Source organism: Phragmites australis, chromosome 6 (genome assembly GCF_958298935.1).
Source record: "Phragmites australis chromosome 6, lpPhrAust1.1, whole genome shotgun sequence".
In the NCBI taxonomy this organism is placed as follows: domain Eukaryota; kingdom Viridiplantae; phylum Streptophyta; class Magnoliopsida; order Poales; family Poaceae; genus Phragmites; species Phragmites australis.
Window position 1 is genome coordinate 27568683 of NC_084926.1, and position 13310 is coordinate 27581992.

Genomic DNA, 13310 nt, shown 5'->3' on the forward strand with positions numbered 1-13310 from the left:
ATGCATGCACAAGAGTTAAGGCAGCCACGCACGAAGAGAACTCGATTTTTAAAAAAGAGGTTGGGAGCAGATTATTTAAACACGCTTCCTATTGTTTCAGGCACCTAAAAACTCGATGACTTTCAGGCAATGAACAATTGAATGCCACCAGCGAGAGTTAAGGTTAGAGGTTTTGGGTTTTTGAGTGCTAGAGCTATTTCAGGCAATGAACAATTGAACGCCACCAGCGAGATTTAAGGTTAGAGGTTTTGGGTTTTTGGAGGGCTAGAGCTTCACTGGGCTTAAAAGGGAGATCCTGGGTGGTGGCCGAACTAGTAGTCGGCTACGGTTTGGCGTTGGGACAAGTAGCCGGCGGCAGCGCTGACGAGCTGCATGCGGGCGGTGGACGGTGCCGGCAACAGGGAAGCTCAAAAACGGATTAGTAATTAGCAAGGGAGGGGCGACGGAGGCGTATCCGGCGGCAGTAACATCGTCAGAGATGGAGGATGCAGGCGGGGAGAGGGAGCGAATCATTGCTGAGATGAAGCGATGTGCTAAGAAAACGGTTCGAGGAGGAAAACGAGGTGCAATCCATTGGATGTTCGTAGTGCAGTTCACATTGAACAACTGAAAGATTATTTTCAGACAACTGAAATTTAGCATCTCCTTTATTTAAAACTCCAAATAAACCATGGTTTTGGAGGGCGTACGGTTTTTAAAACCACGGAGGTTATTGTATCCAAACACCTTGGTTTTCGAAAACCATGGTATTTTCTAAAACCGTAGTATCATCTAAAACTCTAAAAATACTTTGCATCCAAACAGGGCATTTAAGACCACACCATCAACTACAGGATCAGGACATCCATTTGACAGTTTACCCAAAACATTTCCCAGAACTACAGGATCTGGCCACCATAACAAAATCAGAATTATGACGAAACGGGACCAGCACTTGGATTTTCCGTCACCGGTCACTGGCTCACTAATCCAAACAAGATTATGTAAACATAGCATTTCTCTTCCACTTGCAAGGCGCATCCATAAGGATGTGTTCAGAGTGGTTGCTCGGCTGCTCCCACCTAGTATTATTTTTGTACACCAAGAACGACACCATACGATGCTTAATTGCAGAGAAGATGTTTCAATATATCTGAGGAAAATCCAATATACAATCATATCAAAACATTGAGATTGTAACATTCTGCGCTGAAACGCTAGGAGATCCTCATACTAGGATATCTTACAGACACTTGCTGTGTCACAATCATCCTTAGCTCGGATTCTCCACTTGCATTTTACTTTTAGTTGGGAGCCCCACGAAACAGTGCAGGGCAATGCAAAGCTCATACACCCTTAGAACCAGGGACGTCGACCCACTGAAGCTGGAGCTCAATTTCCCCACACTCAACGTTCTTTAGCCTCACAACCAGGTCTTGCTTCACCTTCCCCTCGAATATATATATTGTGCTCTCCTCGGCTAGGTAGTTCTGCCTGTTCGGCACCAGTTTCTTTGCCACGGTGTTGTCGGCAACATCCTGTAGTTTCATCTTCACAACCTCCACCAACGGGCGGATGTCCAGCTCTGCATTACCCATTGAATCGTCGATAAATGTGTCCTTGTCAAAAACTTCCTGGAAAAGGAGAAAGAATAATCACTTGTCAATGCATGATAACCGAGAAAATTAGTGTTAATTTTTCTCATTAAGAGAAAATTTGTTGATGAAAGCACATGGTGTGTGTAATCCTACGATAAATTTTGTAGACTTGTACTAACTGTGCTAGAAAATAGCCAGTTAGCAAGTCTTTTCATGAAACCATTCAGTCAACGTATAGATTAAAGAAGGATACTATATGTGACTGGAGACAGTAGTGCACCAGTTTCATTGAGAGACGAAGCAAATGCTATGGTGATGTTAACTTCAGTTACTGTTGGACTGATATCAAGCTTTGCAGTAGTGGTCAATAGTTGAAATGCACCAATGTTAACCAAAACTCCAGCAAACACTTAACTTGGGCAATTCGTCCTTTTTCATTATTACCTAAATAGTCAGGAATCTCAACTATCTGCTTTTGTGAACGTCTTCCATTGTGCTGACACTGATAGCTCAAGTTGCTAAAAATGATGACTGAATGGACGAATTAAGTTGTGACATTTCCTTGCTGGAACTATCATAGTTGAAACTCTGGGCCTTGTACTCTTTTCTCTACAAAGTGGTAACTAGTCCATTTTGTTTTTATAAGGTCATGCTTTTTCTTGAAGATAGGGACCTTGCTACCCAGAAAAAAATTTAAGCCCCCTTATCCAAAGTTTTCATCGGATATTTATTTTTTTCCTTAAGATTCGTTTCTTCAAATCTTTAAACAATAGGAAGCCTCATGAAATTGATACATTCAACATATGAAGCTTAATATTTCCTAAATGTAGCTTAAATTTGAAATTCATTTGGATGGAATATGATGAGGACATCACCGGCTCACATATGACCATGCCTATGTTATACAACAACGAAAGTAAGGTGCATACATTCTATGTTAGATTTACCTTTTATATATTTGAGCAAAGGGTGTTGTACCATGAGTTGTGTATGTTTTCATTTTCAGAACTGTTGGTATGGATTAATGTAAAGGAAGAAGGATGTGCATGGCGGATAAATGAAATTGATTGGAGACCGAGTCTGAACCTTCTCCAACTATTCTTCAAAGCCACCACATTGTTTATGGGCCAAAGGAAGCAAGAGTTTGAGCTGAACACGTTCTGGATTCGGATTCGGACTGCAGAAATAGTGCTGGATTCAATCGGTCGTAATTATTAATACGGAGTCCATTTCGGATGTTCTTAGACTTTCTGGAAAGCTTATTAAGTCTACTTTCTAACAGATCTAACCTCACTTCCAAATTCTAGGAGGCCACAACTTCCAAAGCAGTCTGCGTCTATTTTAGAAACGGTGTTGTGCCACCTATAATGGGCGTTTGCCTTGTAACTTCGTTTGGGATCCCAGCCCAAGTGGGGCCCAAGGTGTGTGCGCCCCAACCTGGTGAAGGAAGACCTAGGGTTTTCTCTTGGCCATCAACCCACCCTCATAAATAGCTAGGTACCCCTCTAGGTTTATTTGGTTTTGTTTGATTGATTTAGCTACATACAAACTTTGAGTCTTTACGTTGTGCTGGACAGCCACCTTGTCCTGATCATCAATAGAACCCCACTTACTCCGTTTTTCAATATCTTTGCAATTTCAGATTGCTCTTTATCTTATTCTTGCATTGTTCTTTGTCGCATTGCAGGAATTAATTTCGTGGTTAGGTCAACCGTATCGTAGCAAGGTTGATAACACTCGAGGCGCGTTGTAGCGATTGCTAAGGTTAAGATTGTCTCTAGTGTCTTTACTAAATATGCTTTAAATAAGTGGAAACATGCTTGTAGACAAGATAAGGTGCCTCAATCTTGGAAAACCATGAAAAGATATTTGAGATATGTTTATGTTCCCACGTATTATTCTAATATCCTTTTGAAGAAATTACAATGTTTAAAGAAAGTAGTAAAACTGCTAGAGCATACTATCAAGACTTGCATAATTGTTTGTTGAGCTGTGGGGGAGATGAATGTGAAGAGGCTACAAAGATCCGATTTTTAAGAGAACTTAATCTAGAAATTCAGCACATGCTTCTTCATGAAACATATAGCTCTCTATCTCATTTGCTACAACTTGCTTGTGAACCTAAACGTTGAATTGGAATAGACATGAGAAAACAAGAATCTGTGAAACATATGTTTGTGTCTCCTTCTATCACTAACAGCTTGCAGGAAGTGAAGAATAATCCAAAGGAGAATGAGCTCGTTGAGCAAACAAGCCCATCTCTTCATGAAAACAATCTTGCTACACCTACACCATCTGAGGAGAGCATAAAAGGTAATAAAATTGGTGCTACCATCGCTAAAGGTGAGTTGTTTGCAATGAACTATCAATATCCACTACTCATGCTATTTTAGAGCAATCGTTAGTGGGCATCCCTGCTAAATTTCCTTTGTCACAAGTTGATTTGATTGCTATTCCGTGTGATAAAGAAGAGTTGTGTGATGCTTCACTTATATCCATGCCATAACTAGTGAATGAACATGTTACTTTGAACCTTTTGTTGCTTCTAAAGATAAACATTTTGTTCACATTATTAATAAGAAAGAAGAACTAGAATTAATGTTTTCTTTAAATACTTGGGGTGAATTTGATGATCTTTGTGAGCTCAATAATTTAAAGAAGAAATTATTTGCTAGGTCTGATTTTCCATGTCCTACTAATATGATTTTCCATATCATTAGCAATTATAATTATAAAGGAGTGTATCTTGTTCATAGAGTGTACATTTATTTAAATTTGAAGATACCTCTTTTTCATAATGAGACGTGTTGTGTAGAGGATCATAACAGTGCTAATATTTCTTTCTCTAGTTCCTCTATTTGTGCAAATGAGCTACAGGTTTGTTCTCAAGAAGGGGAGTGTTGTGGGCAGCCAAATACCACAATATGTTCTCGTTGTGCGAACTTTCATAATTCAGTGATTCTTTCGTGCTGAAATCTGCTTCACCGTCTTTTGTGCAAGCTAACACTCGAGTGAGTTGATTTCCTCCTATTGTCAATTTTTCAACAGAACAAGTTATGCTGCACAATGATATTTTTTTCTTGTGAGCTACACTTTGCTTAATGACAAATCAAAATCAAGGACGGTTTCCAATCAAGAGGAGGAGAATGATGAGGACAACACCGACTCAGATATGACCATGCCGATGTTATACAACAACGAAACTAAGATGCATGCATTCTATGTTAGATTTACCATTTATATATTTGTGCAAAGGGTGTTGCACCATGAGTTATGTATGTTTTTATTTTCAAAACTGTTGGCATGAATTAATGTAAAGGAAGGAGGATGTTCATGGCAGATAAATGAAATTGATTGGGGATCGAGTCTGAACCTTCTCCAACTATTCTTCAAAGCCACCACATTGTTTATGGACAAAGGGAAGCAACAGTTTGAGGTGAACACATTCCAGATTCGGATTCGGACTGCAGAAATAGTGCTGGATTCAATCAGTCGTAATTTATTCACACAGAGTACGTTTCGAATATTCTTGGACTTCCTGGAAAGCTTATTAAGTCTACTTTCCAACAGATCCGACCTCACCTCCAAATTCTATTCGAGGAGGCCACAACTGCCAAAACAGTTTGTGTCTATTTTAGAAATAGTGTTGCGTCACCTATAATGGGCTTTGGGCCTTGTAACTTCGTTTGGGACCCCAGCCCAAGTGGGGCTCAAGGTGTGTGCCCCAACCTGGTAGAGGATGACCTAGGGTTTTCCCTTGGCCGCCATCCCACCTTCATAAATAGCTACACATCCCTCTAGGTTTCTCAAGTTTTGTTAGATTGGTTTAGCTATGTGCAAATTGAGTCTTTCAAGTTGTGCCGAATAGCCACCTTGTCAAGATCATCAATATAACCCCACTTTCTTCGTTTTTCAATATTTTTGCAATTCCAGATTGCTCTTTATCTTGTTCTTGCATTGTTCTTCATTACATTGCAAGAATTAACCTTCATCGTTAGGTCAACCGTGTCGTGGCAAGGTTGATAACACTCAAGACGCGGTGTAGCGATTGCTAAGGCGCAACATCCTATAGGGTTGTAGTCATCAACGTCGCTCCTCAACGACGTCGTTTATCAAACTCACCGAAAGATCAGGCCAACACTCAAAACAACAACCATGGTGTTTATCAGAATAGACAACTGTTCACCAATTCAATTGATCGGTCACATGTAAGAATAGATACACAAGTTAATTCCATAAACATGGCATTTATTCAGTAAGATTCAGTAAAAAGAGACAAAGCAGATAATTACTCCTCTCTGAGTAGTGACTGCAGATTGAGCTGGCATGTTTTTTTAGATAAAGGAAATATTTCTGGCCTTTTGCATCCTCCGATGCAGATTGAGCTGACATGAAATTACTATATCTGGATTGACATGTTTTTCACATGCACAGCAACCAGCATGGCAAAAGAATGATTCGTACAATTGATTCTATAAATAACAGCTACATTGCAAATAACAAGATGCCCAGTAATGCATTATTCTATGCAAACGTACAGTAAAGTAGTTACTTTTTTAGGTATTGTTCTGTATATTGTAGTAGTAGTAGTAGTAGTAGTAGTAGTAGTAATAACAATAATAATAATAATAATACAAACAACAACAAATTTAGGAAAAAAGGGGAAATTAGAAGGGCGTGTATATATACCAGTCTAACAGGAACCGAAGGATCTTCGATAGAAAGGGTCAGTTCTTCGTTCCATTCTGGATTGGTACTCTTTTTTATCACCCGTGTCTTCAACTTCTGCAAAATGTTGAAAACTAATCAGAATTAGCACGCAATTCGCCTCTGTCGATAGTGCATCAAAATACCGGCAGGTAAACAAGGAAACTCTACATAGGGACACAAGAGGTACATCCATGTACAGTCTAAACAACCAGGGCAGATATGAAAATAGCACGAGAGAAGGAAAAGCCAAGAGCCCCATTACAATTTTTTTTCAAAAGATGGCTCCATTTGTCTTACTCTTCTAGAACCTAGGCACCACGGGCTTTTATTCAAAGCGATTCTGTCCACCTCTTCCAGTAAAGAAAAATAAAAATTAAAACAATTGACAGATTAATCGCACTCTCTACTGTGGATCGGGGCTTAATTTCGGCAGATCTCTAGAGCAGATAAAATCTATCAGGAAAGGCAAGTTCAATTACATCAAGAAAACGAAAGCAAGCAGGCAAGAAGAACAAGGAAAGAGCAGGAGGAGCGAACCTGATTGCCGATGCGGACGACGACGTACGGGTCGCTGGAGCGGAGGTCCCGGACGGCGAGGTTCACCCCCTTCACCACGCGCACCTTCACCAGCCCAACGAGATGGTCCAGCATGGTGCTACCCCTCTTCCTCTCCTTCTCCCTCTCCCTCCACTCCTCTCCAAGTTTTCTTCCCCGTAGGTCTTCTCTGTGATTTCTGGATGGATTTCTCTTACATATAAAGCGCTCTGGCTTCAACGAGTTGCCGTTGTGTTGGTCAGGTCAGAAAAAATAAGATGGCGTTTGGTCGCGGTAGTTGACGACCTCAGCTGCTGTTGCCTCGGTTGGAAACTCCAATAGTTGGGCAGTGGACTATTTCGTACCTCGGCTGCCGGGAGAAACCGCTGTTACCATGTGTAATTCAACGATTTTTTAAAAAAAGAATTATAAAAAGAGATATAAACGTAGGGAAAAAATTATCTATTCTTTATTCATCTGTGTTTATAATAAAAGGTATTGTCTCGTATATATAATGCTAAAAACCCCTAAGAGATATAATCGAATCTTTTAAGAGATCGAGACGGGCCCACATTCAGTTATGAAACTCTAGGTTTCCTAACACTTCCTTTTGCGTACTTCTCACGAAATGCATATGTCTCATCAAAACTCCCCAAAAACTCAATAGGAAAAATTAGGAGAAAGAGTGCATAGCTCGCGACATGGTTACACGAATTGCCTCGTTAAAAACCTTAACACGAGAAACTTTAGGAAAACTCATCTAAGGGAAAAAAGAGTACAATCTACCCAAAATACTTCATATAATTTTCATGATTAACTTTGGGCGCTTAATCTTCTTGACTAAGATTTAATTCTTAATATCGGTATTATGTGAAAATTCTCCTCTTGAAATATGCAACTCTCTAAGCCTCATCATCCCAATGCCACGAACACATCTTTCAAAACTAGATGCAGGGAGAGATTTAATGAATAAATCTATAATATTTTCACATGACTTGGTATGCATTACCTTTATTTCATTCATTTTATGCAATTCATGAGCATAAAAGAACTTGGGGTTGATATGTTTCGTTAAGTTGTTTTTCACATATCCCGACTGCACTTGTGCTACACATACAGCATTATCTTCATAGATAATGGTAGGGATGTTAGTAGTATTCAAACCATATGACTGCTGGATATGATTAATCACTCTTCTAAGCCATGCGTATTCCCGTGCGACTTCATATAAAGTTATTATTTCTGAGTGGTTCGTCGAAGTAGATACAAGGCTTTACTTTTACGATTTCTAGGATATTGCAGTTCCACCATATAAGAAAACATAGTCAGTCTGTGATTTCGCTGTATGCGGGTCTGATAGGTATCCAGCATCTGCGTATCCAACCAGACTTAGATCCTGATTCTTTCTGTAGAATAGGCCTAGATCTTTGCTACCTTGCAAGTAGCGCAGAATATCCTTCAAGCCCTTCCAGTGCCTTTTGGTGGGATCTGCATTGTATCGTGCAAGTAGGTTTACTACAAACGTTATGTCTGACCTAGTGCAATTAGCCAGATACATCAGCGCACCTATTGCACTTAAGTATGGGAATTTCGGTCCCAGTACTTCCTCCCCCTCTTCTCTAGGTCTATAGGGATCTTGATCTACTTGTAATGACCTTTCGACTATGGGGGTTTTAGCAGGAAATGATTTTTCAAAACCAAACCGCTCTAACACCTTCTGAGTGTAGTTTGACTGATGTACAAAGATTCCATCTGCCACATACTCTAGCTACAGGCCCAAGAAAAATTTGGTTCTATCCAAATATTTCATTTCAAATTCAGATTTTAAGTAGGAACTTGCTTCTTCTATATCTTCTTTTGTACCAATGATATTCATATCATCCGCATATACTGATATTATGCAAAATCCATTCTGGGACCTTCTTATGAATACACAGGGACAATCCGTGCTATTTGTGTAGCCTCGTTTTTCAAAAATTCACTCAAACGAATGTACCACATTCTACCTGATTGTTTCAACCCATACAGCGATTTCTTCAATTGTACGCTATAAAGATATCTATTTCCTCTATCCTGATTCGGTAATGGTATTCCTTCAGGTATCTTTATATAAATGACCGAATCTAGGCTCCCATAAAGATATGCGGTCACAACATCCATCAATTTTATTTTCAACTCCAGGTTGACTGCCATTGAGATTAAATATCTAAAGGTAATGCCACCCATCACCGGGGAATAAGTTTTTTCATAATCAACACATGGTCGTTGAGTGAAACCTTGTGCCACTAGTCGTGCTTTGTACCTCACAATTTCATTCCTTTCATTCCTCTTACGAACAAAAAAACCCACTTATATCCGACTAGTTTAATGTGGGGAGGTGTGCGGCATACTGGCCCGAAAACCTCTCTTTTATTCAGGGATAACAGTTCAGCTGTTATTACCTTCTACCAGTCTTCCCAATCTGACCTCATTCTACATTCAACGAGCGATGTAGGCTCAGGGTCATGATCTATGACTGTGGCAATTTTATTTGCGAAGTATGTGTCGACTATTGTGGTTCCTCTATTCTAGGATTCCCCTGAATTCACATAGTTTATTGCTATTTCATCACGGGCTGCACTTTTAGGTACTTCTTCATCTTGCTTTCATAATTTCTTACTATTGGAGCAAGGTCCTTTAGTTTACCAGCGTCGATTTCAGCGCGCGCATTTTCGCTGGTTCCTTCCTGCATGGGAAGATTCAAATCTGGTATACCTACTTCCTGAGATTCCATACCATCGCCAGGTCTCAACTGGCTCCCCTTCTTTTTTCTTTGGGGCACTTTTGCGATCGACTGTGGTAAGCTCTCATTTCCCACCTTCGTCGGACGTCTCCGGCTATTTGAGACTTGAGAAACCGAATTTCTTGTCCTTTTATTATTGTTTGGAGCTCCTAGGACAAGATGAGGGGTACCTTCTTTTGATACTTCCACCCTCTCCAGTGCATTGCGTGCAGGCGCATGCGACTTAATCACGCTCTTCAATTCACAAAAATGATCACACAGATTATTTGCTAATTTCTGCAAATCGATAACTTTCTGTACCTCACCATTTGCTTCACTGGTGTGAGGATCATGTGCCACAATTCTTTCAGCCTGCCATATAATTTCCCGATATTTTTCATCCAAGGGTATATTTTCTCCCCCTAATGACGAAAAATTATTTTCATCAAAAATGCAGTCAGTGAAGCGGACCGTATGCAAATTTTCAGTTGTTGGTTCTAAATATCGGATTATGGATGCAGTCTTATAACCGACATATATTGCAACTTTCCGTAATGGTCCCATAGTAGTTCGTTGTGGCGGCGGTATTGGCACATAAACCATACATCCAAATTTGCTTAAATGGGAAATCTTCGGAATTACCCCTTGCATTAGTTGCATAGGTGACTGGATGTTGTAGGAAGATGGTCTATAATTAGTGAGAGCTACCGCATGTAAGAATGCGTGTCCCCAACATGTAGCAGATAAATTACAGTGCTGCAACAAAGGTCTAGTAATGAACTTTATTCTCTTTATCAGCGCTTCGGCTAGTCCATTCTGAGTGTGGACATACGGTACAGAATGTTCAACTTTAATTCCCATACTAGTGCAATAATCATTGAACGCTTTAAAAGTAAATTCACCAGCGTTGTCCATTCTGATGGATTTCACGCGATGATCCGGAAAATTATTCTTGATTTGTATGATCTGCGAGATCAACTTTGCAAAGGTATGGTTGCAGGTAGATAATAGACATACATGTGACCACTTCGAGGATGCGTCTATTAATACCATAAAGTACCGAAATGGGCCAGAAAGTGGCTGAATAGGACCACAAATATCCCCTGGATTCGGTCCAGGAATGCAGGGATTTTATCTTGTACCTTCAAGGTAGACGGTCTTATTATTAATTTTCCAGTAGCGCATGCAGGGCATACAAAATCTCATGGTTCGAAAAATTCTTCACATTTATGCCATGACCTTGTGAGTTAGTAATTATATTTGTCATCATTCTAAGACCAGGGTGACCTAACCTATCATGCCACATGGAGAATAATTCTGCACTTTGAAAAATAGTCTTCATGGTAGTGAACACTTCAAGTGCCCTAATGTGAGTGTAGTACAAGCCACTGCTCATGGAGGGAAGTTTTTCAAGTATTCTCACTTTGCTATCATGCTTAGTGATGTGTAAGTACTCCCTACCATCTTCTTCACCAGTTTCTACATGGAAACTGTTAGCGCGAATGTCTTTAAAACTTAAGAGATTTCTTGTAGATTCAGGGTATAACAATGCTTCTTCAATGTACAAAGTAGTTCCCATAGGTAGTATGACTGTAGCTCTTTCAGAACCTACTATACATTTATCACTTCCAGTGACAGTCATCACCTTTTCAGAGCTATTTCTAATAGACTGAAAATACATCTTTTCTCTTAAGATGATGTTTGTGGTTCCACTATCCACAATACACACTTCCTCCATACGAGCGCCACACATATTCTATAAATAAAACATTCAATCATTCACATGCGAGAAAGTAGCAACAAGACTAAATGCTTTATTAACTATCGAAAAATAATATTGTTTGCAGCTAAGATTTCTCTTCTAGAGCTTAAATTTATTTAATCCTCTTAAATTCAGTAACTAATTGAATGGCTAATTACTCTAATTCTAGATAGAGTCTGCGAAATATCCGACCACTTCTGCTTCAATGGCTTTCTTTTCCGCTTCATTATTTATGGCATCTTCTACGTCAGTGGAGGAGGGCAAAGTAGAGGTCTCTGCATCCTACATTGGGAGGTCTTTTATGGTCATTGCGGGAGCGTCATCAACTTCCATGTGAGATGCATCCCTTTCAACTTTGACTACTTTGTCCTCTTCCATCCCCACTGCAATGGTGAGGCGTGCTTCTGGCTGCTCTTCCTTCTTCTTCCGGAATGCTTCCACAACATGCTTTGGTGCTTTGCAGATTCGGGACCAATGGCCCCAAACACTATACTTATAGCATGTCTGGTTCTGCTCACTATATAGCTTGACTTTTTTGTTTGTCTTACCATTATCATCACTAGGCTTGACTTTGCCTGCCACCACTTTCTTTCCTCTCTTCACCTGCTTCATATTGCGGTTCTTGCGCACTTTGAAAGAGATGTGATTGACTTCTAGACCACTGCTCTTCCCTTACGGCTAGGATAAAAAGTTCTTATTTATGACTTCGTCATGAACTTCATGGAGTTACAACATATCATTCAATTCAGAATACTTCTTGTAATTTGATTGACGGTGATTGCGTGCGGATTCTGCCGCATTTGGGTGGAAAGTGGAGAGAGTCTTCTCAATTTTATCCTCTTCTGTGATCTCTTTCCCACAGAGACATAGTAGTGTGCAAATGCGGTGCAACGCGGAGTTGTACTCTCTGGCATGCTTATAGTCACAGAAACGGAGCCGGACCCATTCTTGCTCTGCGAGAGGCTTGATAGTGTACTTAAGACGCTCAAAACGCTCCTGCAGTACGTCCTATAGTGCCTTAGCGCTGGTCATTACCATGTACTCATCCTTCAAAGTAGGAGAGAGATGATGGCGGAGAAAATGAAGTGTCTGATCATTCTCATCCTTCGTGGGAACAATCGTACTACTTGTTCCCAAGCCAATTGCAGCGCGGAGCCTTTTTGCTCCTAGTACAATCCGAACATTCGATGCCCAAGTGAGATAGTTGCGGCCATCAACACTCAGCTCAGCGAACTCCTTGTTCGTGATGCCAGCCATCTACATATTTAAATGATGCAAATATTACTACTAGTAAAGTTGCTTCATGTTGCTAAATTAGATTACTGCAAATTTTTCGATATTTTCTATGCTATTATGTGAATTTTACTGAATTTAAACGCATAACAGACAATTTAAACAGCAAAATAACATAGAAATAAATACTGCATAATGGCTAAAACATATGCAAAATTCAAATTCTAGCGATACTTTCATGTAGGAAAAGTATTTTCAGGATTTTCCATAAAGCCTGAGGGTTTATACGCAAAATTCCAAAATTTGCGTAATTTTTACAAACTACAGGGTCTAATTTGCAAAATTAGAGTCTTTGGATAATTTTTAGAAGAATCAGGGGCCTAAATGCAAAATTCAAAGACTACGCCTAAATGTTGGAAAATCTGGGGGGCTAAATGCAAGTTTTTTTCTTTTTTTTTTTGGTTTTCCATCTTAGTCATCGCAGCCTGCATGGCTTGGCGTGCTCTGCAATGTGCCATGCATACAGACACATCAGCCATGGGATTTGCATGCATGTAATCCGGTCTTATGGTTGCATGTGATCTAATGCATGCATGCATATGATGTTTCGGCTGACGTGTTGGTCAATTCGTCGGAGCGGCAAGCGGTGCGGTCTGCTGTTCCTTGCACGCGACTGGAAGGTGGTGGGAGATGGTGAGATCCCAGGCCAGTAGGGCCTTAGTTTTCTTTTTTT

The 13310-nt window shown here is 40.1% G+C and overlaps 1 protein-coding gene across 1 annotated transcript; it reads right to left on the bottom strand.

Annotated features, from left to right (window-relative positions):
- Positions 1-1107: 1107 nt before the first annotated feature.
- LOC133922189 (GTPase activating protein 1-like) lies at positions 1108-7126 on the bottom strand. Its single transcript, XM_062367402.1, has 3 exons — positions 6825-7126; positions 6267-6362; positions 1108-1613 (listed from the first exon to the last, which is right to left on the bottom strand). Exons 1-3 carry the CDS (start codon positions 6936-6938, stop codon positions 1326-1328), a joined length of 498 nt encoding a protein of 165 aa, XP_062223386.1. The 5' UTR covers positions 6939-7126; the 3' UTR covers positions 1108-1325.
- Between the last annotated feature and the right edge of the window lie 6184 nt (positions 7127-13310).

Bases quoted from the DNA above. Each gene is read 5' to 3' on its own strand.
- LOC133922189 (XM_062367402.1), bottom strand. From the start codon at position 6,938: ATGCTGGACCATCTCGTTGGGCTGGTGAAGGTGCGCGTGGTGAAGGGG. The intron at 6,363-6,824 runs GTTCGCTCCTCC...AACATTTTGCAG, and splicing joins TCGTCCGCATCGGCAATCAG to AAGTTGAAGACACGGGTGAT. The intron at 1,614-6,266 runs GTATATATACAC...CTCCTTTTCCAG, and splicing joins CTTCGGTTCCTGTTAGACTG to GAAGTTTTTGACAAGGACAC.